At 42.6% G+C, this 25,251-nt stretch overlaps 1 protein-coding gene across 2 annotated transcripts in view; it reads right to left on the bottom strand.

Annotated features, from left to right (window-relative positions):
* Positions 1 to 872: 872 nt before the first annotated feature.
* The window catches only part of KLHDC10 (kelch domain containing 10), a 56,292-nt gene continuing 31,913 nt past the window's right edge, over positions 873 to 25,251 (bottom strand). For both annotated transcript variants that reach the window (XM_044279990.1, XM_044279989.1), the window contains 6 exons: positions 20,180 to 20,328; positions 15,561 to 15,645; positions 10,685 to 10,751; positions 9,226 to 9,273; positions 7,511 to 7,650; positions 873 to 4,265 (listed from right to left, as the gene is read on the bottom strand). In XM_044279990.1, the coding sequence (XP_044135925.1) occupies positions 4,056 to 4,265; positions 7,511 to 7,650; positions 9,226 to 9,273; positions 10,685 to 10,751; positions 15,561 to 15,645; positions 20,180 to 20,328 (699 nt within the window). In that variant the 3' untranslated portion in view covers positions 873 to 4,055. The remainder of the gene's footprint in view (positions 4,266 to 7,510; positions 7,651 to 9,225; positions 9,274 to 10,684; positions 10,752 to 15,560; positions 15,646 to 20,179; positions 20,329 to 25,251) is intronic.

Below are 25,251 nucleotides of genomic sequence, written 5' to 3'. Positions count from 1 at the left end.
GTATAATCCAGCTGTATTAGTTACAGCTAAATTCCGTAGAAGAGATGAGGCAGGGCGGGTGGCGCGTAAATCACTACGTCACGCGTCCGCTTCATTCATAAAGTGGGCGGCGCCGGTGCATGACGCAGTGAATGATGCACCATCCGCCCGGGCTGCCTCCTCCCCTCTACGGAATTTAGCTGTAAGTAATACAGCTGGATTATACAGGATTATTATATTTTACCAATGCCTACAGGTTAGATCATATTATACAACAGTGAGCGGGGCCGGTGCATTAGAATACAGGGACTGCACCGGTCCCCGCTGTCACTCCCAATACAGACGCCGGCCCCCAGCCCCTCCTCCCTCTGTGTATAGGTAATCGCAGCATTTTTGGGTATGCCAAATCACAATCATCGATTATCGCAATGTGATTGCTTTGGCGGTATATCATGCAGGCCTAGTGTATGTACTGCTGATGGTGCAGGTACAGCTCCTGTGCTGTACAGTTACAATAGTGTGAAGGTACTACATCCCTCCTGCACCAGTGCAAGTCACCACACAGGAAAGTCTTAATATATTCCTATTAAATATACTTTTTTTTTTTACTTTTTCCAAAGCAATTCTATCCTTTGGTAGTGAATGCCGTAGAGGCTGACCTTTTCCAAAAACTATTACAGTATAGGTTCACTATACATTACATCAGAGAAATGTTATATACGCAGTTTTAACATCCTGGCATCTCTCCAGTACTAGTTGCGAGAACCATTTGAATGTATTACATGGCAGTGGTGGAAATACCAATGTTACCTACATACTGAATCCGTAATCCGTGGGATCGTTGCATTTAGAAGAATTTTAATACACACAAATCTGTAACAAATCTGGACCATTAAAAAAAATTTTTTAATTCAGTTTCAAAAAAATAAGACAGACATGTAAAACAACACAATGCATTTATCATGCATGACTGAGAAAGCAAAATATTGCACTTGAATTTTATACAATTAAAAAGTACACCTAGTAAAAGCCGCACACAAGTCTATTGTATACTTTATACATCATGCCAAGAACATTAAAAAGAGTTTGTGTAACGGTGAAAGGCTCAGCGCCGTCATCTGCCCCGTTCACAGCAGACTACTTCTTACCATTTCTGCTTTGTCTTGTGTGGTTCCTTGATGTGTTTGGGTTAAGGCAGTAGAGTCATTTACAGCAAGTAAAAACTAAAATGGTTTTCATGAAGCTATAACAAATAGGCAGCAAATACTTCATATAGTAACTGAATGGAGTGTCCAACAAGAGGCGTCAGTTTGTGAAATGAACCAGCATCTTGGCTCCTTGTCTACAGCTTCAAGTAAGAAGTTCTAAAACACTGATTGTAAATTATTCCCCAGGAACATTGTTTTAAGATGCAAGAGTTAATATCAAGTACATTGCCAGCACCATAGGATTAAAACACTACATTGCTATAAAACAAAGGATCATGAAAAACTCAGTGCCCAGGCTATTGAAATACTGCACAGATAAGCTGCATTCATTTTCTAGTTCCAATTCAAGACATTCATGGTGCGTACATAGTTGAATTTCTGTTCTAGCTGGAAGCAAAAAAAAAAAAGGATATTCGGCTTACTCACAGATTACGTTATTGCTGAGACACTGGCTTGCTTGGGATATGTACAATAAAGGGCACATATTTCTAAAGGTAAAGAAAAAGGCACTAAAATTGTGTATAAAATACATTCAGAAACAGAACCAATATACTACAGCTAGAAGAGGCGAGAACAAACCAGCCCTAAGAAATGTGACGGATGAATGGATTCCCATTTTCCCAAAAACTGAAAGTGTACCAATTGATAGCAAGAATATGTAGTTGGAAACAGTGGGATGAACAGTATAGAGGAGCAGTTCAGGCAAGTCCTACCTTATATTAAAAACCCAGGGACAGGAGAGGAATTATGCATATAGCGGAGACCTTGCATCCCTGAAGTGCCACCCTATGACACTCCACTGTACGTCAAAGCTATCCTCACCTGCAAGCAATGCTTCTAGGACGCGCGATACAATATTCCATGCCGCTATTTTTCCTGCTTATTTACGTGGCCGTTTATTACTGCTCCTTAAACCATGAAGGTTGTATGGAGCCAAATACACCCATGTGCATGAGGGTCAACAGGTCTCCCTAGGTATCGTTAAAGGGCATCTGTCAGTAGATTTGTACCTCTGAAACCTGTTACATGTGCACTTAGCAGCTGAAGGCATCTCTGTTGGTCCCATGTACATATGTGCCGGCATTGCTGTTACTCCTAGAGGCTCTGCATTCTCTACAACCGCCGCACCCTATGTACTTATGAAAAAACGTGTGTCAAAATGTTATCACGCCTGGCTCTGTCGTACAGTTGTAGAGACAGCAGAGCCTCTAGCTGTAAATGGCAAAGCCCTCATCTGTATATATAAATCATTTTTCTCAGCAATGCGAGCCCATATGGACATGGGATCAACACAGATGTCTTCAGCTGCCAAGCGCACATGGAACAGGTCAGACAGTGTCATAGCTACAAATCTGCTGACAGGTGCCCTTTAAGCATTTATGCTTTTTGTGTTTTTTATATACTGTAAGTGAACATCCCAGGTGCAAGAATAGTTTAATGCACAAAGAATGAGGTACAATACAACATCTTAAACCTTGTTGCATTCTTCTAGGGAGGGGGCTTCACTGTAGACTAAGATTTGAATAAGAGTTTACAACGGTTTCTTCTGGAAATTACACAAAAACAAAACCCATGTGGGATTAGTGAAGGCACGAAGATCTAAGTATAGAAAAAAAAAAGTAAATAAAAAAATCAGCAGAGAACCATACCTACATAGTACACAGACATGGAGACTGATGGTCACAGGAATGGACAATATTGCAGAATTTAGGACCTGACAACCAAATGTTTTAGTGTATTTGAATCAAGTTTCAAAGACTTCAAAAAAAATAACCCAAAAAGTTTACCTATCAAGAGCATTGAGCACCTGGCTCCTGGGATCAGTTAATTCAGATACCATATAATTTAGTAACAATTAGTACAATTAGAATAGCTTCATAGCGTTTCCACCATAAAACCTTGGACAACAGCAACACACAGAAGCCCAATTCTATCCATCTATAAGATCATCAGAGCAGAGCTTTCATTACACAATTATTTTTGTATGATGCGGAGTAGTACCATCATCCCAGATTTGTATGAGAGGACAAATCTGCCCTAAGTGCTCTAATGATCTGGAGGGAGAAGGGAAGAAAAAAGCAAGTTACAAAACCATGACAGTCAACGACAGATTACTCTGTGTTCTCCATGCTGGAGAGGCTTTGGCCAGTAGTGTACAATATACAGACGTGAGAAGGTGTAGTGACATCTCTAGACTAGTACTAGGCAGCATGACGTTAAAGCTACAATTTTCACAGATTCCGTACATGATGTAGCTTCTATATAGCCTTATGTTCGAGGTCAGGATAAAAAAAAAAACTGGCAGTCAGTTTTGTTAAGGATGTCCAGAAGTCCATGTAATTCCATGAAAGCAGACATCAGTTGACCTTCTAGAGGATCAGCCACCAGTGCCCATACAACATACATGCTACATGAAGAATGAGGCCAAATGCCATGTCAATGAATTGGCAAGACCAGCAAGGATTACTCCTGCTGTATAAAGCAATGTTTCAGGCAGCTGGAACGCATTAACAATACATATATTATCTGGCTACAGACTTGAGTCTGATTGATGGAGCATACAGTTCACAAAAAACAGGACTCAAAACCAGATGGTTGGTGGAATCCACCTCAAACCAACTGGCTACTAATAAGTTAATTAAAAGCATGTATTCAAGCATCAAGGTTCTTCACTGAATAAAAAGGTATAATAGCCGGTAATGGACTTAAAACTGTTGATGTATGCGCTGGTATAGTTAAAATGTGAAAGGACTGAAGGCCACGTATAATCTGAGCAAGTAGGGTCCAGGCATCTAGATCTCTTTAGCAGCGTACTCCTGGAAAAGACTCGTAAAACACTGTGGGAGTCCAAGCAGGGTGCAAACAACTTCATTGTAGTCTCTCTATGAGTCCTTGTGATAGTCCAAGCTGTAGAAGCTGATTTGTGGGGAGGTGAGCAAGGTGAGGGAAATGTTTTAGCAAGTTCTCCCAGCACAGTTCTAGAAGGCTGGGGACGACAAGCCAGATTTTGAACAAAGATCCAGTCCGCCTGTTCTGCTGGATATTTACTACTCCTCCATGGATGTACATACAGCCAGCCTAGAATAGAAAATATACGTATCGCCCATTAACAAAGTGACTGACACCATCTTCTCATCTGAATTACTGTGTATACTAAACATTGTGCACTTCTCGTTAACCTGAAAACGACCACACACTGTACATGTAAGGTGCATGGTGCTGGACTGGGGAATCACATGGCCACACATTGTCTCCAGGGCAGGGCTGTGAAGTCTGAGGCAATTTTGGGTACCTGGAGTCAGCGTCAGCAAAAAATGAACAGACTCCTACTAGATTTAAATTGGAATAAAAATTAAAAAAAAGCAAGTTTAAAATGTCCCAATTCACAAAAAGTTATAATTAATTACCGTATTTTTCGCCCTATAAGACGCACCTAGGTTTTTGAGGCGGAAAATAAGAAAAAATATATTTTTCACCAAAAAGGTGTGCTTTTGGTGAGTTTTGAACTAATGGTGGTCTGTGGATGACACTGTTATGGGGGCATCTGTGGGTGGCATATATAGCATCTCATCTTATGTGTCATCCACAGATCCCCCCTTAACAGTGTCCCTGTGTAGTGAATGGGGGCCGGCATCTGTTTCTGTAATGGCAGCGGGGCCCGATGCCTGCTTCATTCATAAAGTGGGCGGAGCAGGCATGTGACGTAGTGAGCTACGCGACGAGCACCCGCCCGGCCTCCTGACTGCCAAGAAGTTTTTAAGATGATTGGAATACTTTAACAATACCCACAAGTTAGATATGATTACTGTATACTACAGTGAACGGGGCCCGGTGTAGTAGAATACAGTGACTACACCGGGCCCCGCTGCCATTACAGAAACAGATGCCGGCCCCTCCTCCCTCTCATCCTATTCACCGGACGGTCGTAGCATTCGCCCCATAAGACACACTGCTATTTTTCCCCCACTTTTGCAAAAAATATGGTACTTCTCTACTGTAAGAATAAAGGCCAATGCATGCAGTGCGTCACTTTAGCGCAAAACTTACACGTTAAGTGACCATGAAGAAGCATGCTTTTCATATGCTTCACTATAATGGCACGCAACGCACAGTCAAGGAGCGGCAACACTTATACTTTCCATTGTGTTGTGTTCCGCTGTTACAGTGTTCCATGGTTAACCTAGCCTCTTACTGATAACTGATTAAGTAAATCTGTTTTTTGCAGGACTAGACACTTGTATAAGTGAAGGGAATGGATAGTCAATAGTTCAAGACTGAAGCTGTAAACCATTTGAAAAACTGCTGTCATTCAGCTAAGGCTATAAAAACTTGTAAACTCAATTGTTAGCTTAAACTTTAAACATGACTATGGGATTCTACTAGGGAAATCATGTTTTACAATAAATGCCCCTTCCCCTGCCCTATCTTCAGCAGAAGATCAGCACAGGAGAAGGCAGCAGCTTCCTAGCCAGTAGTTCTGTGGTAATGACATGGTAATGACATTCGCATATTAAATACAAAGGAGCCGGGGAGTTGGAAGTACCAAAAACGGAGGAGTCGGAGTTGGACCATTTATATACCGACTCCACAGCCCTGCTCCAGGGTGCTGGATCTTACACTGGAAAAGTGCAAAAAATAAAAAAATTGGATGACACAGAAAACGCCAACCCCTGTATAGTGTAGTGAAAAATAAATAGCCTTGCTGCAGTAAGTCAACAAGAATCACTGTACCGTGGAAGGGACCTTCCGTTTCCCTCCATTCACTGTTTTGTTTCTATCGTTGGTGGATTCCAAAAACAGCTGATTGGTGGGGATGATGGTAGTCTGACCACCCTCGACCAGATATTGATGACCTATCCCAAGGTTAGGTCATCAATATCTAGAAACTAGATAAGCCCTTAAGTTTGCAAGTTATTCCCTATCCACAGGTTGAAGGTTAAAGGGAGTCTGTCAGCAGATTTACCCCTTTTTAACAGTTGCCATACCGCTGTAGCCGCAAAACAGATGATTAACACAGTACCTTTATATGCTTTGGTGGACTCTTAAATATGCCAAAAACGAACTTTGATGAGGGCTCGCAAGTGCCCAGGGCGGAGTCCACCGGGTTGGAGCCCAGGCAGCTCTGCCTCTTCGGCTCTAATCCCCGCCCAGCCTCCTCCTCTGCCCGCCTATCTGTTGTCTCTCCCCCTCAGTGAGATCCCGCGCCGACGCGATGACTTCCTTGGTCGGGGCATGCGCATAAGCTACTGCGATGCCGTGTCAGCAATGGGCATGGCAGTGCGCATGCCCCGGCCAAGGAAGTTATCGCATCGGCGCGGGATCTCGCTGAGGGGGAGAGACAACAGATAGGCGGGCAGAGGAAGAAGCTGGGCGGGGATAAGAGCCGAAGAGGCAGAGCTGCCTGGGCTCCAACCCGGTGGACTCCGCCCTGGGCACTTGCGAGCCCTCAAAGTTCGTTTTTGGCATATTTAAAAGTCCACCAAAGCATATAAAGGTACTGTGTTAGGCCTATTGCACACGACCGTATGGCTTTTTCAGTGTTTTGCGATCCGTTTTTCATGGATCCGCTGTTCCGTTTTTTGTTTCCGTTTCTGTTCCGTTTTTCCGTATGGCATATACAGTATACAGTAATTACATAGATAAAATTGGGTTGGCCATAACATTTTCAATAGATGGTTCAGGAAAAAACGGAACGGAAGACATACGGATGCATTTCCGTATGTGTTCCGTTTTTTTTGCGGATCCATTGACTTGAATGGAGCCACGGACTGTGATTTGCGGGCAATAATAGGACATGTTCTATGTTAAAACGGAACGGAAAAACGGAAATACGGAAACGGAATGCATACGGAGTACATTCCGTTTTTTTTGCGGAACCATTGAAATGAATGGTTCAGTATACGGACCGTATACGGAACGCAAAAAACGGCCAGTAAACGGGAAAAAAAAACGGCCGTGTGCAATAGGCCTTAATCATCTGTTTTGCGTCTACAGCGGTATGGCAACTGTTAAAAAGGGGTAAATCTGCTGACAGACTCCCTTTAACTGAACGCTGGGGGGCCAACTGCTGGGTTGCCCACTAATCCCAAGAACAGGGGTTCTGTTCCCTCTGATGGTGTGGCAGGTCAGGCATGCATCCTGCCTCTCCATTCATTTTCTAGGGGACTGCTGGAGATTGCCGAGTACAGTGTTGGGCCATTTCTGGTGGGGCTATAGAGAATGAATGGAACTGTGAAGAGGGGATAACTTCCAAACCTGGCACATCCCCTTTAGTATTAAGTGTTTCTAATAATCCAGTAGAAGAACAGAAGCTGAGGACATACCGGTGTTACTGCTGCACAGTGGAAGTATGCGGGCTCGGGCATCACAGCAGGAAGTTTTGTCCACCGAAAGGTCTGCAGGTTTAACTTCCAGAGATCACCCAGTATAACCTCTCCATTGTAACCACCACATATAAAAACCTCTGAAAAAAGGAAAAAACAAAAACACAATTTAACCGTATACTGACCAGGGTACTTTAAGCTTAAGAGGGGTTGTGTGATATTAGGAAGAAAAAATAAATAAAAAAAAATTGTTGTTTTCTTCCAAAAAAAGCACCTTTCATTTTTTTTTTTATTAATTGAGATAAATGCCTTCCCCCTCCCCCACTGATGCTGTTACCCTGCCTGATTTTTTTTTTAAAACATCGCCCCTACGCATTTTTCCCCGCTCAGTATGCTAATACGGAGCATCGGTAATGGGAGGAGGAGACGCCAGGGTTTCTCAATGGGAGTCTCCTTCTCCCTGGCTGTGCCACGATCCAATCACAGTGGAGAGCGTCACAGCCAGGTAGAACGTGAGCTTTTTTCTCTCCCTGGCTGTGACGCTCTCCGCTGTGACTGGATCGCGGCACAGCCAGGGAGAAGGAGACGCCCACTGAGAAACCCTGGAGTCTCCTCCTCTCTGTACCGATGCTCAGTATTAGCATACGGAATCGGAAAACTGCAGAGGCACAGCGGGGCGTGGGGAGCAAGAATACCAGATTTTTTAAAAATTTATCTCAATAAAAATAAAAAAACATGAAAAAGGTCCTCTTTAAGGTGCATGGCATTACTATAAATGGAGCACAGCTGCGATATCATATACAACTGATTAACAGGGGTGGCACAATTTTTTTAGTTTTATTTTTTAAATGCCCAGACAACCTGCAACCATAAGCATGTGCTGATTTAAAGGGGGTTGTCCGGTTTGCGATATTAATAACCTACCCTCAGGATAGGTTATCAATATCAGATTGGAGGGAGTCCACTGGAAAAGGTAATGAGTAGTTGTAATTCAACTGCACTGCAGCAGCAATGTCTTAAAACAGCGGATCAGTGGGGTGGCAGGAGTCGGACCCCGGCCAATCTGATATTGATGACCTATCCATTGTGTGGTTGGTACAGAAATCTGTGTCTTTCATTAAAGGAGTTCATTTTCAGACCAGTTATTTTTGCAGTGTTAGAACATGCAATAAATGCCCCAAGTGGGACAACCTGTATAATGAAAAGAACAATAAATGTGTTCTTTTGTGGCTACATTTTTTAGAAATTACATTTGTGATTTAGGGCATCGGTACTGATATGAAACCGGCTAGCATTTGTTTGTTTTTTATCTCGCTTTTCATTTCAGCAGATGCTAATCTAAAGTCTACATTGAAACTTGCAGCATTCTCTTATAATAAGATGAATTAAAGTTAAATGGTTATTCCCATCCACAGGAGATTCCATGAATGTTGAACAGATGTGGGTCCATCTATCCACTTCTATGGGGGTCCAAAAATAGCACAGCATGTTTAAATAATAGCCATTTTCAGAACTTCAAGATAGTGCAGGTTCTACCTCTATTTTGTGGATAGGTCATAAACGTTTAGATCGGAATAGCCCCTTAAGCTTTGGATTTTGTCTTTATGGATCAGTGACCAGGTGGAGGGGCTTGCCAAGTTAAGCACAGAAGAAAAATCAAGGAGTGCAGGAGACCTGCGTACTTTATACAGACATTCAGAAAGTGTTTTGCTTACCATGTTTTATTTGGACACAGCTATGACATCTTCTGGCAGCTGGAAAACCTGAAATTATTTTTCATTATACAAACACATTAGCAGGATCTTCACCAAAACCCTACCAGAATGTATACTTGATCTTAGACGCATATGCACACCTGGCTTGGTTAGACTCATGCCTTCCTTTTCCCATTACATCTGCCATAATGGAGAGTTGGGACCCTCCCATACACATTAGATGGTCCGGTCGAAGTTAATCTGCGTATGGCCACCTTGAAGGAGGTCACACACCCGCAATAGGCGTTTTGCCATCAGCCATTTCTCCCAACCTCCCAATACACATGAATGATCTGTTTGGCCGCGTGTTCACATGTTCTCAATAAGGCAAGGGAAATAAACTGCCGACAGACCTTCGGCGGAAGCTCAGGCTAGTTTCACACTACTATTGCGAGATCTGGCAGGCTGTTCTCTGCTGGAACAGCCTGCTGGATCTGACAAAACTACTGTGTAACTTCCCATTAGAGCAAAGGATCAAGCTCTCCTCCCCGCAAAAGCTGCTGAACAGCCAATACACATTAGATAGTCAGCAAGTCCCACTGAAATTGGCAGGTTTAAATAAATGTACTCCAATATGTATGGCTATCTTAACACAATGAATTAGCTTTGCCTGGGGGGTTCCTTAAGCTGTATTATAAAAGGCTTTATAATACAACCTATACATCGGCTGCAGGTGGTAGTAAGCTAGACCTTAAAGGACATCTGTCAGCAGATTTGTACCTATGAAACTGTCTGACCTGTTCCATGTGCACTTGGCAGCAGAAGATATCTGTGTTGGTCCCATGTTCATGTGCCCCCATTGCTGAATGATTTTTTAATATATGGAAGTGAGCCTCCAAGTGAAGGGGGCGCAGCAGCTGCAGAGAGAGAAGAGCCTCTAGTTGTAATGGCAATGCCCCCGTTGCTCTTAGAGGCTCATTTGCATATATCGCCAGCTGATCTATCATTCTGGTGGACCATCGAGATGGTAGTTTTCGCCAGCTGATCTGTCACACCCCGGAAATCCACCAATCATCATTTTAATATAGACGTGTCAGGACATGCAGATTGTAAAAAGTTTCAGGATAGTGATTGGAGGATTTGCAGGGGTGTGTGTGAGGCTGCTGATTGGTGGATTTCCGGGGGGTGTGAGATCAGTTGGAGGAGGCTTGCATCTCAATAAAGGTCCACCAGAACATATGAACATGGGACCAACACAGATGTCTTCAGCTGCCAAGCCCACATGTAACAGATCAGACAGTTTCTTAGGTACAAATCTGCTAACAGATGCCTTTTAACAGTATCAGGCAGAAAATGATGTACAGAAAAAAATAAAAATAAATACAAATATCTAGAATCAGGAAAAAGGAATGTTTCATGGTTTTGATTAATAAAAGAATAAAGGCAATATATTCCCTTTAACGCCAGATGTTAGCCTTACCTAGATTTTCATGTGGCTTGGTTGGAATGTCCTCCCAAGTATTTGTTTCAAAGTTATAAGCATGAATCTTGATAAGAATTGGTTGATGCGGATGATAAAGTGAAAACAAGACAATGTCAAAACAGGTACACAGAGTGTGCATTACATTTACTTAAAATATATAGAAACGTGGCATTATTTTACTGACCCAAATAAAAGTAGTTATTTTTACCACACAGAACAGTGTAAATAAATTCCACAAAATAATGTTAAAATTGCAGCTTTTTTTTTCCATTTCCCTTAAAAAAATAAAAAAAAATAAAGTTTTTTACTACACTATATATACACCCCTACAACTAAGGCTACTTTCACACTAGCGCTCGGGGCTCCGCTTGTGAGTTCCGTTTGAAGGCTCTCACAAGCGGCCCCGAACGCATCCGTACAGCCCTAATGCATTCTGAGTGGATGTGGATCCGCTCAGAATGTATCAGTATGGCTCAGTCTGTCCTCCGCTCAGCAGGCGGACACCCGAACGGATCCGTTTGAATGTGACACTATATGGCGCAATTTTCAAACGTAAGTCAATGTAAGTCAAAACTGATCCGTTTGCATTATCATGAACAAAACACTGTTCATGGTAATGCAAACGGATCCGTTCTGAACGGATCTAATAGTTTGCATTATAGGTGCGGATCAGTCTGTGCAGATACCAGACGGATCCGCTCCGAACGCAAGTGTGAAAGTAGCCTAATCCTGCAAAATAAAAAAGAATTTAAAAGAAAAACAACGTTTAAAAATTTATGACTGCTGGAACACAAATAGGGAAAATATTATTGGTTCTTAAAGGGAACCTGTCACCAGTTTTATGGTGTCCTAACTAAGGGCAACATAAATAAGTGACTGATTCTCTTAGCAAAATGCTGGGTCACTTTCTTTAATTGACCCAGTCAATCTGCCAACATCTTGTATTGAAAAGCTCCAACTGATAATGACGAGTCATGAATATTTATGAGTTCCTGACTCTCCCCGCCCACCTCCTGCTGAATGACAGTTATTTTCCATATGAATCAGCAGCTGGTGGGCAGGGGAGTGGCTATAGCTCTTAATTAAATAAACACTGGACTCAATGACATCACGCTGGACTCAAATCAGCTCATTATCATGCGGCATTTGTGTGTATATTATAAGGTAACCATCTGTCACACCAGTAAGTGAATACATCTAAGGCACTTTTTAGTAGTTAATGATTATAATCTAACTAATTATATACAATCAAATATCCACATGACAGGTTCCCTTTAAAGCTAAAATTAAATTATGACATTCAAAATGTACAATAAAAAAAAAATGTGACTGTTAGGAGGTTAAGGCTCCATTAACACGTCCGCAATGTGCGTTCCGCACTTTGCCAGCACTAAAAGAATGCGCCTGTTCTTGTCCGCAATTGCGGACAAGAATAGGACATGTTCTATTTTTTTTTGCGGAACGGAAGTGCAGGTCCGCAATTCCCTGTCCGGGCAGCACACCGTACTGCCCCATAGAAATGAATAGGTCCGCAATTCCGTTCCACAAAATTTAGCATGAACTGCTCCGATGCTCAAGTCTGGGGGGTTGCCTGGGTGAAAATGGAGGTATGTCCACGTTTAGCTCTGAACCCGGACAAACCCTTTAAGGGAAATGTTAGTACATCTGTCTGTCAGTTTAATCTCAAGAACGTGGGTCATGCAGCAAGACAACAACCTTAAAAGGGGTCCTGCACTTTGTTTTAACTGATGATCTATCCTCTGGATAGATCACCAGCTTCTGATCGGCGGGGGTCCGACACCCGGGACCCCCGCCGATCAGCTGTTTGAGAAGGCAGTGGCACGGCCTTCTCACTGTTTACCGCCGGCCCACTGACGTCATGACTAGTATCAACTAGCCATTCAAGTGAACAGAGCTTAGCCCCGCCCACGCTAGTTGATACTAGTCGTGAAGTCAGTGGGCCGGCGGTAAACAGTGAGAAGGCCGCGGCGCTACTGGAGCGCCGCTGCCTTCTCAAACAGCTGATCTGGGGGGGGGGGGGGGGGTCCGACCCTGCCGATCAGAAGCTGATTATCTATCCAGAGGATAGATCATAAGTTAAAACAAAGTGCAGAACCCCTTTAAGCAACAAGTTGTTTTACAAAAGAATGGTTAAAGGGGTTTTCCAAGATATTGATACAGATTACTTATCCTCAGGATAGGTCATGAGACCACCAGGACCCCCACCGATCAACTGCCTAAGAAGGCACTGGTGCTCTTGTGAGCGCCGTGTCCTTCGTGCAGCGCTGTACATTGTATAGCGGCTGCACTTGGTATCAAGCTTAGCACCACTGAACGAATCCAGGAGGATAGGTCATCAGTAATAAAAAATAAAATTAAAAAAAAATTAAAATAAGAATGAAGGTTAAAGGGAACCTGTCACCGGGATTTTGTGTATAGAGCTGAGGACATGGGTTGCTAGACGGCCACTAGCACATCCGCAATACCCAGTCCCCATAGCTCTGTGTGCTTTTATTGTGTAAAAAAAACGATTTGATACATATGCAAATTAACCTGAGATGAGTCCTGTCCCTGACTCATCTCAGGGACAGGACTCATCTCAGGTTAATTTGCATTTGTATCAAATCTATACACAAAATCCTGGTGACAGGTTCCCTTTAAAGTTAAAAGTTTTGGACTGGCCAAGTCAATGTCCTGAACTTAATCAAATACAAATATTGTGGAAGGCCTGAAGCGAGCAGTTTATGGGGAGAAACTGACCAACATAACAGTTTAAGCTATTTTTATGGAGGAATGGGCTAAAATTCCTCCCAGCCGATGTGCAGGACTAATCAACAGTTACCAGAAATGTTAATTGCAGTTTTGGCTGCACAAGAGGGTCACGCCAGATACTTTTGCCACTCACAGAAGTGATATTGGATCATGTTCCTCAATTAATAAAATGATGAAGTCTAATATGTTTGACTCATTTATTTAATTTGGTTATCTTTACCTACTTTAAAGGACTTGTGTGAAAATCTGAAGTAGTTTAAAGTCAAATTTATGCAGAAATTTAGAAAATTCAGAAGGGGTCACAAACTTTCGAGCACCACTGTGGACACTCCCCTATCACTGCCTCTGTTACTGCTCTGACATGCTTATGGATGTAATATCAGAGGAAATAAGAGCTGCATGGACATGCAATAGAAGATAGGAGAAATAAAAAAGTAAAGAAAATATATTACAAAATTTGGGCTCTTTCACACCTGCGTTCTTTTCTTCCGGCATAGAGTTCCGTCGTCAGGGCTCTATGCCGAAAGAATCCTGATCAGGATTATCCCCATGCATTCTGAATGGAGAGAAATCCGTTCAGGATGCATCAGGATGTCTTCAGTTCAGGACCGGAACGTTTTTTGGCCGGAGAAAATACCGCAGCATGCTGCGCTTTTTGCTCCGGCCAAAAATCCTGAACACTTGCCGCAAGGCCGGATCCGGAATTAATGCCCATTGAAAGGCATTGATCCGGATCCGGCCTTAAGCTAAACGTCGTGTCTGCGCATTAGCTTTTTCTGAATGGTTACCATGGCTGCCGGGACGCTAAAGTCCTGGCAGCCATGGTAAAGTGTAGTGGGGAGCGGGGGAGCAGTATACTTACCGTCCGTGCGGCTCCCGGGGCGCTCCAGAGTGACGTCAGGGCGCCCTACGCGCATGGCTGATGTGATTGCATGGCACGTCATCCATGCGCATGGGGCGCTCTGACGTCATTCTGGAGCGCCCCGGGAGCCGCACGGACTAAGTATACTGCTCCCCCGCTCCCCACTACTACTATGGCAACCAGGACTTTACTAGCGTCCTGGCTGCCATAGTAACACTGAACGCATTTTGAAGACGGATCCGTCTTCAAATGCTTTCAGTTCACTTGCGTTTTTCCGGATCCGGCGTGTAATTTCGGCAAATGGAGTACACGCCGGATCCGGACAACGCAAGTGTGAAAGAGCCCTTACATATGCCTTCATAAATGATTAGTTTAAAGGATGTTGAGGCAAACTGGAAAACTCTTAAAAAGACGCATCACTTCAGTAAGTGGCATTTATCATGTAGAGGAAGGTAATACAAGCCACTTACTAATGTATCATCATCCATATTGCTTCCTGAATTTTTTTTTTCTATCACATTATACACTGCTCGTTTCCATGGTTACAGACCAGCCTGCAATCCATCAGTGGTGGTCGTTCTTGCACACTATAGGAAAATGAAGAGTCAGCCTCTCTGGTAGCCAGGACCACTGGAACGCACATAGGCTAGTGCTTTTTCCTATATTGTGCACTCACGACCACCACTGATGGTCTGTAGTCTGCAGGGTGGTCTGTAACCATGGAAACGAGCAGTGTATAATGTGATGGAAAAATTAATCCAGCCAGCAAAGGAAGCAATATGGAGAATCACAATACATTAGTAAGTGCCTTGTATTAACTTTCTCTACATGATCAATGCAACTTGCTGAAGTGAGACAACCCCTTTAAGGTTTCATCATTCTATATTATCAGAGATCTTTTATGACAGATATTTTAAAAAAAAGCTTTGGCTTCACAGTTGCTCAAGGTGTCAAGTGGGACAGTGTGCCACCGTTGAGGACGCCGATTTAAGATACCAGTGACACAAGAGGAGACAACTAAGCAGGCTCTATTCATAAGGACATATATCGAATCAGAGAGCAACATATTTAGTAAAAAAAAAAAAAAAAAAAAAAAAAAGGACCAGGACGGATTTTTGAGACTTCATAAACAGTCCCTGCCCAAAGCTGCAATATACCTGTTGGGGAAGAAGAAATGAAAAAAAGCCTTGCAAAGTACCCTTCATGTCTTTCTATCCACCCCCACAGGAATAATGTTACCTTGTCTAAAGAGTATGCAGTCCATGATGTGCCACCCCCTAATACATAGATCCGCTGCTTATCGTGAGCTATTTCATGCCTGTACCTGTAGTAAACAATGTAAAAGGGGATGTTAATGTGTGTCCCTGTAGAGATGCAGTAGGACATACGTTTCTCCTAAAGGAACAAACACAGAAAATACAAAAGAAATTACACAGTAATTCTCTTTAAAAGAACCTCCAAACCTAGAAATGAAAAAAGGAAAAATCGGGAATAATGTGTTTTTTTCCTATTTTCTTCAAGTACAGGCTTAAGGGCCTGTTTACACTGCAGAATTTGCAGTTGGAATTTTGCCGTGGACACCACACCAAAATTCTGAGGGCAGCTACATGGTGTCTGCCTCCTAGTTTGTGGGATGGCAGTTTAAAGCCGCGACTGTGCCAAAAAGAGGTGTCCCTTCTTGGAACAGTGTCCGACTCCGGACGGATCCCGCGGCAGGTGTCCACTCACGGTTTATCGCCATTCAACAGAGCCAAGCCGTGCATTGGTCTGTGCTATTCAAAGCGAATAACTACAGCAGAAACTGTGACAGGGTTTGACATCGTCAAAATCGACCATTTGACAGGGCCTAGAAAGGGGGTTAATTTCCTCCTGATCTGTTCCATTTTTGGCTAATGAAAGGCTGAGGGGGCAGGTATTAGATTTAACAATTAAACAGGTTCTCCAGGACTAGAAAAAGATAACTGCTTGCTTCCAAAAACAGCCCCGCACCTGTCCACGGGTAGTCTGTGGTATTACAGCTCGGCCCCTTCACTCCATTGGAGCAATAACACCACCCATCGACAGCTGGAGTGCTGTTTTTGGAATACAGCAACCATATTTTTCTAATCCTGGACAATCCATTTAATTAAACCATCTATGCCAGTTTTCTGCTGTACAGATGGAGCCCGCATTATTTTGAGCCCAGCTGTGTCAGGATGGTCACTTTACTGTAAAGTGTTCTTGTTGCATTAATAATGGTAACAACATCTGTACAATAGTCACAATTTTGGCACCTCATTATTTTCGCCAAAAATGTTTGTCCCCCTCATGCCACACCCAGGTCTTTACTTAAAAAAAGGACCTACTTAGCCCAAGAAACTGCACCAGAAAACAGGCATACATTACAACAAACATACAACCAAACACCTGGTGTAGCTCTGGTGCACAAACTTCCCGAGATGCAGCAAAATTAAGAGGCATGCGCCATTTAATAGTTTTGGCACACCTTGCACCAGTCTTACTGCAGACAAGGTAGAGGCTGGGAAGCTCAGGCTGGAGCCAGTTGTCTTACAGCCACACAGAACGTATATCAGAAGACAGGGGATGGCTGATCTCTTGGGACACAATATTTCTTTATATATTTTCTAGTTCTAATTGCTATGTGAGACATCTGGATGAACAGAGAGAAGGAGATTAAAAGTGGTTGTACCCCTTTAATTATGGCATTGCCAGATACATATAGACAGTTTACCTTTCTTTGCAGTACGTACAGAAGAACTAATATTTATTTTTTGTTGTTTTTTTATTCCTGTATCTAACAATTGCTTTAAAGGGTTTCTACCACTTACAGACGTGGACAAAATTGTTGGTACCCTTTGGTCAATGAAAGAAAAAGTCACAATGGTCACAGAAATAACTTTAATCTGACAAAAGTAATAATAAATTAAAATTCTATAAATGTTAACCAATGAAAGTCAGACATTGTTTTTCAACCATGCTTCAACAGAATTATGTAAAAAAATAAACTCATGAAACAGGCATGGACAAAAATGATGGTACCCCTAGAAAACACAGAACATAATGTGACCAAAGGGACATGTTAATTCAAGGTGTGTCCACTAATTAGCATCACAGGTGTCTACAACCTTGTAATCAGCCATTGGGCCTATATATATGGCTCCAGGTAATCACTGTGTTGTTTGGTGATATGGTGTGTACCACACTCGACATGGACCAGAGGAAGCAAAGGAAAGAGCTGTCTCAAGAGATCAGAAAGAAAATTATAGACAAGCATGTTAAAGGTAAAGGCTATAAGACCATCTCCAAGCAACTAGATGTTCCTGTGAGTACAGTTGCACATATTATTCATAAGTTTAAGATCCATGGGACTGTAGCCAACCTCCCTGGACGTGGCCGCAGGAGGAAAATTGATGACAAATCTAAGAGACGGATAATCCGAATGGTAACAAAAGAGCCTAGAAAGACTTCTAAAGAGATTCAAGGTGAACTTCATGCTCAAGGAACATCAGTGTCAGATCGCACCATCCGTCGTTGTTTGAGCCAAAGTGGACTACATGGGAGACGACCAAGGAGGACACCATTGTTGAAAACGAATCATAAAAAAGCAAGACTGGAATATGCCAAACTACATGTTGACAAGCCACAAAGCTTCTGGGAGAATGTCCTGTGGACAGATGAGACAAAAATCGAAGTTTTTGCCAAGGCACATCAGCTGTATGTTCACAGACAAAAAAATGAAGCATATCAAGAAAAGAACACTGTCCCTACTGTGAAACATGGAGGAGGCTCTGTTATGTTCTGGGGCTGCTTTGCTGCGTCTGGCACAGGGTGTCTTGAATCTGTGCAGGGTACAATGAAATCTCAAGACTATCAAGGAATTCTAGAGAGAAATGTACTAGCCAGTGTCAGAAAGCTTGGTCTCTCGCAGGTCATGGGTCTTGCAACAGGACAATGACCCAAAACACACCGCTAAAAACACCCAAGAATGGCTAAGAGGAAAAAATTGGACTATTCTAAAGTGGCCTTCTATGAGCCCTGACCTCAATCCTATTGAGCATCTTTGGAAGGAGCTGAAACATGCAGTCTGGAAAAGGCACCCTTCAAACCGGACACAACTGGAGCAGTTTGCTCATGAGGAGTGGGCCAAAATACCTGCTGAGAGGTGCAGATGTCTCATTGACAGTTACAGGAAGCGTTTGATTGCAGTGATTGCCTCAAAAGGTTGCGCAACAAAATATTAAGTTAGGGGTACCATCATTTTTGTCCATGCCTGTTTCATGAGTTTATTTTTTTACATAATTCTGTTGAAGCATGGTTGAAAAACAATGTCTGACTTTCATTGGTTAACATTTATAGAATTTTAATTTATTATTACTTTTGTCAGATTAAAGTTATTTCTGTGACCATTGTGACTTTTTCTTTCATTGACCAAAGGGTACCAACAATTTTGTCCACGTCTGTAGGTGTCACATATTTAGCTGTCAGACACTAGCGATCCGCTAGTGTCTGCTCTGCCCAACCATCCTAATATAATTGCTTTTGGGGCAGCCGTTTTGCAAAAAAAAAGAACTTTTATTAATATGCTAATGAGCCTCTAGGTGCTATGGGGGCGTCATTAGCACCTAGAGGCTCAGTCTACCTTCAGAAACTGCCGCCGCCCAGCGCGTCCCTCCAGCCCGCCCATCTCCTCCTGAATGCGATCCTCCTTGTGAGCGCCTGTATTCGGCGCATGCGCAGTGAATGTCTGACAGCTTCCCTGCTCAGACAGATCCACTGCGCCTGTTCCTCGGAGCACTATGGCGTCATCGCGCAGGCGCAGTGGAGATGTCTGAGCAAGGAAGCAGTCAGACATTCACTGCGCATGCGCAGAATACATACGCTCACAAGGAGGATCGCATTCAGGAGGAGATGGGCGGGCTGGAGGGACGCGCTCGGCGGCGGCAGTTTCTGAAGGTAGACGGAGCCTCTAGGTGCTAATGACGCCCCCATAGCACCTAGAGGCTCATTAGCATATTAATAAAAGTTCTTTTTTTAGCAAAACGGCTGCCCCAAAAGCAATTATATTAGGATGGTTGGGCAGAGCAGACACTAGTGGATCGCTAGTGTCTGACAGCTAAATATGTGACACCGAAGTGGTAGAAACCCTTTAAGATACAGAAGTCAGTCCCAATGAAAATCTGTCCTGTTCATCATCTTAAAGGGAAATCAAGTTGCCACAGAAAAAAGCCAAGGAATACTACAAGGCAAACCACTCCTTTTCTGCAGGATAGCACTTGATATCAACTTGGGAATAAGTATCAGTACATTTTACCCCCTTGTATTACGGCGTGACGTTTCTGAAGAACCACACACGTTGGAGATAAAAAAGACATTTAAAGAACTTTAACAGTTTTTCCCCGATTCAGGAACATCTCTCCAGCTATTAGTAATATCTCACAAATGTAGAGTACGCCGTGTGTCACAATTGGGTCATTGTGACACACCAGCTTAGATCACAGGCTATTAGGCTCCTTTCACACGTCCGCATCCATTCTGCAATTTGGTGGAACGGGTGCGGACCCATTCATTCTCTATGGGGACGGAATGGATGCAGAGAGCACACTATGTGCTCTCCACATCCGCATTTCCGGAGCGCACCCCCGATCTTCCGGTCCACAACCCCCGGAAAAAGAAATAATAGAACATGCAATTGCGGACAATAGGCATTTCTATAGGGGGTGTCGGCCGGGTGTATGGCGGATCTGCAAATTGCAGATCCGCAATACACTACAGACATATGAATGGACCCTTAACAGTGTACTCTTAATTAATAGTGTACAAGCGCGTTTTAAATCATTTTCAAGAGAAGGAGGACGTACCTTTCCTCCGGTAAGTCACAGGGAGGGTTGTTTGGCTTAAGCTGCACCCATTCTCTGGTAGAGAGGTCTAGTCGATGTAGGTCTGTGCTGTAAATATACCCAGTTGTTCCTCCAAATACATATAGGAAGCCATTTATGATTGCCATTGCCTGAATTAAGTAAAACACAAGGAAATAACACTCAAGGTATCTCTACATTTTCAGCCTACACTATAAAATAGAAAGAGAATCCAGCTTCTTGTGGAGTAAAAAATACTTCTTTATTGGCTCATTGTATAAAATCCACCAAAATCGCAGGAAAAAGGTGTACAGTAACATGTTTCGGGCTACAGAATCCAGCCCATCAATGTCTTGATGAAGGGCTGGATTCTTTAGCCCGAAACATGTTACTGTACACCTTTTTCCTGCGATTTTGGTGGATTTTATACAATGAGCCAATAAAGAACTATTTTTTACTCCACAAGAAGCTGGATTCTCTCTTTCTATTGGATATGCTATTAGGCCCAGTTCTAGCCTATTTTCCGTGCTTCGTGGATCAGAGGGGAGAGCTGCAGCCATTTTATCATTGTTTTACACTATAATAAAAAATTACAATAAAAAATAATTTAGAAATAAAAATATCAAGTCAATGCAACTTTACAACGATACGTGGATATCAGTTAAAGCTACATTAAAGGGATTGTCTCACTTCAGCAAATGGCAGTTATGTAGAGAAAGTTAATACCAGGCACTTACTAATATATTATCCATATTGTCCCCTTTGCAGGCTGGATTCATTTTTCCATCACATTATACATTGCTTGTTTTCATCGTTACGACCACCCTGAAATCCGGCAGTGGTGGTCGTGATTACACACTATAGGAAAAAGGACTAGCCTATGTGGGGTCCCACAGTCCCAGCCACCAAAGAGGCTGGCACTTTTTCCTATAGCGTGCAAGCACAGCCACTGCTGCTGGATTGCAGGGTGGTTGTAACCATGGAAACGAGCAGTGTATAATGTGATGGAAAAACTAATCCAGCCAGCAAAGGAGGCAATATGGATAATCACAATACATTAGCAAGTGGCTTGTATTAACTTTCTCTACATGATAAATGCTCTTTACTGAAGTGAGACAACCCCTTTAAAAGATGTCAAGTCACAATGCACCATTAAAAGGGTCAAAGCTAAAACAGAACTGTAAAAGGCATGGCAAGGTATCAAAATAATTAAAAAGTTATACTTCTTGTTCCAAATCTCCTCCCTTCCAGCATCACTCTGACCCACCTTGCCGCAATGACATCATGCGGTCTCAACGATTAGGCCAGTGAATGGCTGCAGCGGTCCAGTGCAGTATACAGCCATGTCATTGATGCAGTCATGAAAACTAAGCCTGGCCGGAGGATCAGAATGGCAGTGCTGGAGCGCAGGGGTTTGGAACAGTGAGTAAAACTATAATTTTTTTATTTTGCCATGCTTTTTACAGTTATATTTAGTACTATCACTTTAACATACTTAAATCGTGCACTTGGCACCTACATATAGTATTAGTAGTACTGATAATATGTTCACTTCTGCGTTGTGAAATCCAGCAGGCTGTTCCAGCAGACGAATAGCCTGCCAGAGTAGTCTGATAATGCTGCAAACCGTTGGTTCCCCATTGACTACAATGAGATCGGGCTGCTTTACGACAATGCCAGCTTTTGGAAGACAAAGTAGTGTACAAGCTACAAAAAACTACGAGTACTACTAAAGTCCTTTAAAATGATTAAAAATTTTATTAACTATAGTAAAATACATATAAACACAAAGTAACTGTAGGGAAACTATTGAGTCACACCATATACAATCACCTACAATAGCAATTTACTAACACAAAGGAAATATGTACACAAGGCTAAAAAAACACTATTATAGGTGTGAAACGCTATATTATATATAAGTGGATGATATACAACATAGCTGGTTAACAATGACTTAACTGGTTACTGCATCACAATCACCTCGATATATTATATTAAAATACCCATGTGATAGACCAAACCTATTACAGATCATGTCATACCTAAGGTGCACGTGTAGGATGGCAGAATTCCCCTCTACGCGCGTTCCGTGGTAAAGCTTCTTTGGGAGGAAAGATAAGGAAGGGAACAGGATATGATTTTAAAAGTGGCACGAGCCAATCAAATACCAGGGACAAGTACATGTGATAGTTGAGTCCAGTGTCCGAGATAAAGAATAAAGTGGATCATCAGTGCAATCAGTATTTCACTGACTAGTAATGAAAAGTGGCAGTGCAATAACATATCCTCACGAGTCAGTGTATTGCTGTGTGCAAAATTAATTAAAAAATACTAAATTCACAACAAAAATTGTGCTGAAGTGCGAAATAAAAAAAAAAATTATGAAATTTTTTTTTTTTTATAAAAAAAATGATCCCCTTATAATACCACCCTAACAAAAGGACTAAATCCCAAATTTCCAATTAACCCTCTAGGGGCAATGTTTCCCAGCCTGAATATCCACCTACTTTCCAACCGTGCTAGCTTTTTCCCCTCTATCGCCTCCTCTTGATCCTAGGTGAACCATGTCAATGCCTTTGAAACGCAACAGATTGGGATTACTTTTATAGCACAGCTTGAAATGTTTGGGGATGGTTTTCAAAGTTTTTAACATCATCCTTAGATTTTTCAACATCTCTTAAATGCTGCCCAATTCTTTTTCTCAATTCTCTTCGATCTTTCCATGTTTCTACATGCTTTACAGAATCCCCATGGATATGAGCCAATTATCTGTGTCCCAGTCCTCACTTTTAATTCTGGTATATAGTGGCTGTGGACTAAGATGTCCTTTAAAACTTCTGGATCTCTTCGCTGTCATTAGTGGTCTGTTCTACATCTTCTCACATTAATGTCAGTTTTCAAGACTTCCCAGGGTTTCTTTAAAATATCATTTATCTGTCTCCATTGTGTGTTGTGATTTGTTATGACTCTTATCTCTTGTCCGGCGGTCTTTTTATTTATTTCATTGAGGCATAGTAATTTTTCCCTTGTTTTTTGATCAGCATTTTTAATTCCTTTTTTGATTTGTCTATTACTATACCCTCTTTCTTAAAACCTTCTGTTTTTAGGCTAAAAAACTGACCTGTGGAAATTCCATCTATGGTTGGTTTTGGATGTGCTGAATCTGCACGTAGAAGGGCATTAACCACTGTTTCTTTTCGGTAGATGTCAGTCTCCAAATTTCCTTTATCACCAACTTTATTTTTTAAAATCCAGAAAATCCACTTCCCTTGCCACTTGAAATGGGAATTTAATATTTAGATTATTGGTGTTAAGGATATTCATGATGCAGTTCTTCCACAGACCCCTCCCACAAAAATAAAACATCATCCATATAACACCTTTTCTACTCCTTGGATGTTATCATTGTGAAAAATGTCCTTTTGCCAGGCTCCTAAGAGGAGGTTCGGATACGAGGGGGCACAAGTGGCCCCCATGGCCACTCCTTGAATTTGCAGATATTTATCTTTGAAAACAAAAAAAAACAAAAATTGTGTCTCAAAACAAAATCTAACAATTCCAAGATTAGATTGTTAAATCTTGGCTCTTAATTATTACCTCTTAAAAATCCTGCCACTGCTCTAAGGCCATCTTCATGCTAGTATAAAGCGACTCAACATCAGCTGTAACTATCAGCATCCCCTCATCAATTTCAATGTTTTCCAATCTATTTAGTGGCCGTGGTGTCCTGTATAAAAGAAGGTAAAGCAACTAGGGATCGACCGATATTGATTTTTTAGGGCCGATACCGATAATTTGTGAACTTTCAGGCCGATAGCCGATAATTTATACCGATATTCTGGGAATTTTCATTTTTGAAAAAAAAAAAATTAAAATTCCCACAAATCTGCTGAAAATTAATGTTTATTGTTAATGTGTATTTTTATTTTTTTTGTAAATCTTTCTTTTTCATTTATATTTAATATTTTGGTGTTTTTTATTTTTATTACTTTTTTTTTTTTAACTAACTTTTAGCCCCCTTAGGGACTAGAACCCTTGTCCTATTCACCCTGATAGAGCTCTATCAGGGTGAATAGGAGCTCACACTGTCCCTGCTGCTGTGTGCTTTGTGCACACAGCAGCATGGAGCTTACCATGACAGCCAGGGCTTCAATAGCGTCCTGGCTGCCATGGTAACCGATCGGAGCCCCAGCATTACACTGCTGGGGCTCCGATCGGAGGAGCAGGGGAGAGGGAATCCTGTGGGGGGCGCACTGCGACTGGGGTGGGGGGGGCGCACCACTGTTTAATACTGGGGAGGGGGGGGGCGCACTGCGCCACCAATGCTTAATACTGGGGGGGCTTGGGGGGGAGGCGCACTGCGCCACCAATGCCTAATATTGGGGTGGGAGGGGGGGCGCACTGCGCCACCAATGAAGCTTAATCTCTAATTTACTCATATACAGGAGGCGGGAGCTGGCTGCAGGATCACATAGCCGGCTCCCGACCTCTATGAGCTGTAGCTGCGATCCGCGGCACCTGAGGAGTTAAACTACCGGAGATCGCAGCTACAGCTCATAGAGGCCGGGAGCCGGCTATGTGATTCTGCAGCTCCCGCCTCCTGTATATGAATTAATGTGAGATTAAGCTTCATTGGTGGCGCAGTGGCCATAGCTCCTCCCCTCCTCTTGTCCCCTGTCCTCCCATTGGCTGGGAGCGGCAGCAGCAGCACAGGGGGAGGAGACACTGCTCCTTCTCCCCTGTGCTGCTGCTGAGGGAACACGGAGAGCGCTGTCAGCAGCGCGATCTGTGTTCCCAGGACGTTATCGGAATATCGGCAAAATAAATGCCGATACCGATAACGTTCAAAATCCTCAATATCGGACGATAATATCGGTAAATCCGATAATCTGTCGATCCCTAAAAGCAACCACCAATTGTTTCAGATGATAATCGACAAATCTACACATGTTCTCGCATAGACCTTCATTACCTGCAACTATGGGCTTTCCCGGTGGATCCAACCTGTTTTTATGGATTTTTAGGATAATACAAAATGTTGGGACCCTTGGACAGGTTACCAGTAACATTTC

This window comes from Bufo gargarizans, chromosome 2, assembly GCF_014858855.1.
Source record: "Bufo gargarizans isolate SCDJY-AF-19 chromosome 2, ASM1485885v1, whole genome shotgun sequence".
Taxonomy (NCBI): Eukaryota; Metazoa; Chordata; class Amphibia; order Anura; family Bufonidae; genus Bufo; species Bufo gargarizans.
The sequence above is the reverse complement of the archived record's forward strand: the minus strand, read 5'-3'. Positions and strand labels throughout refer to the sequence as shown.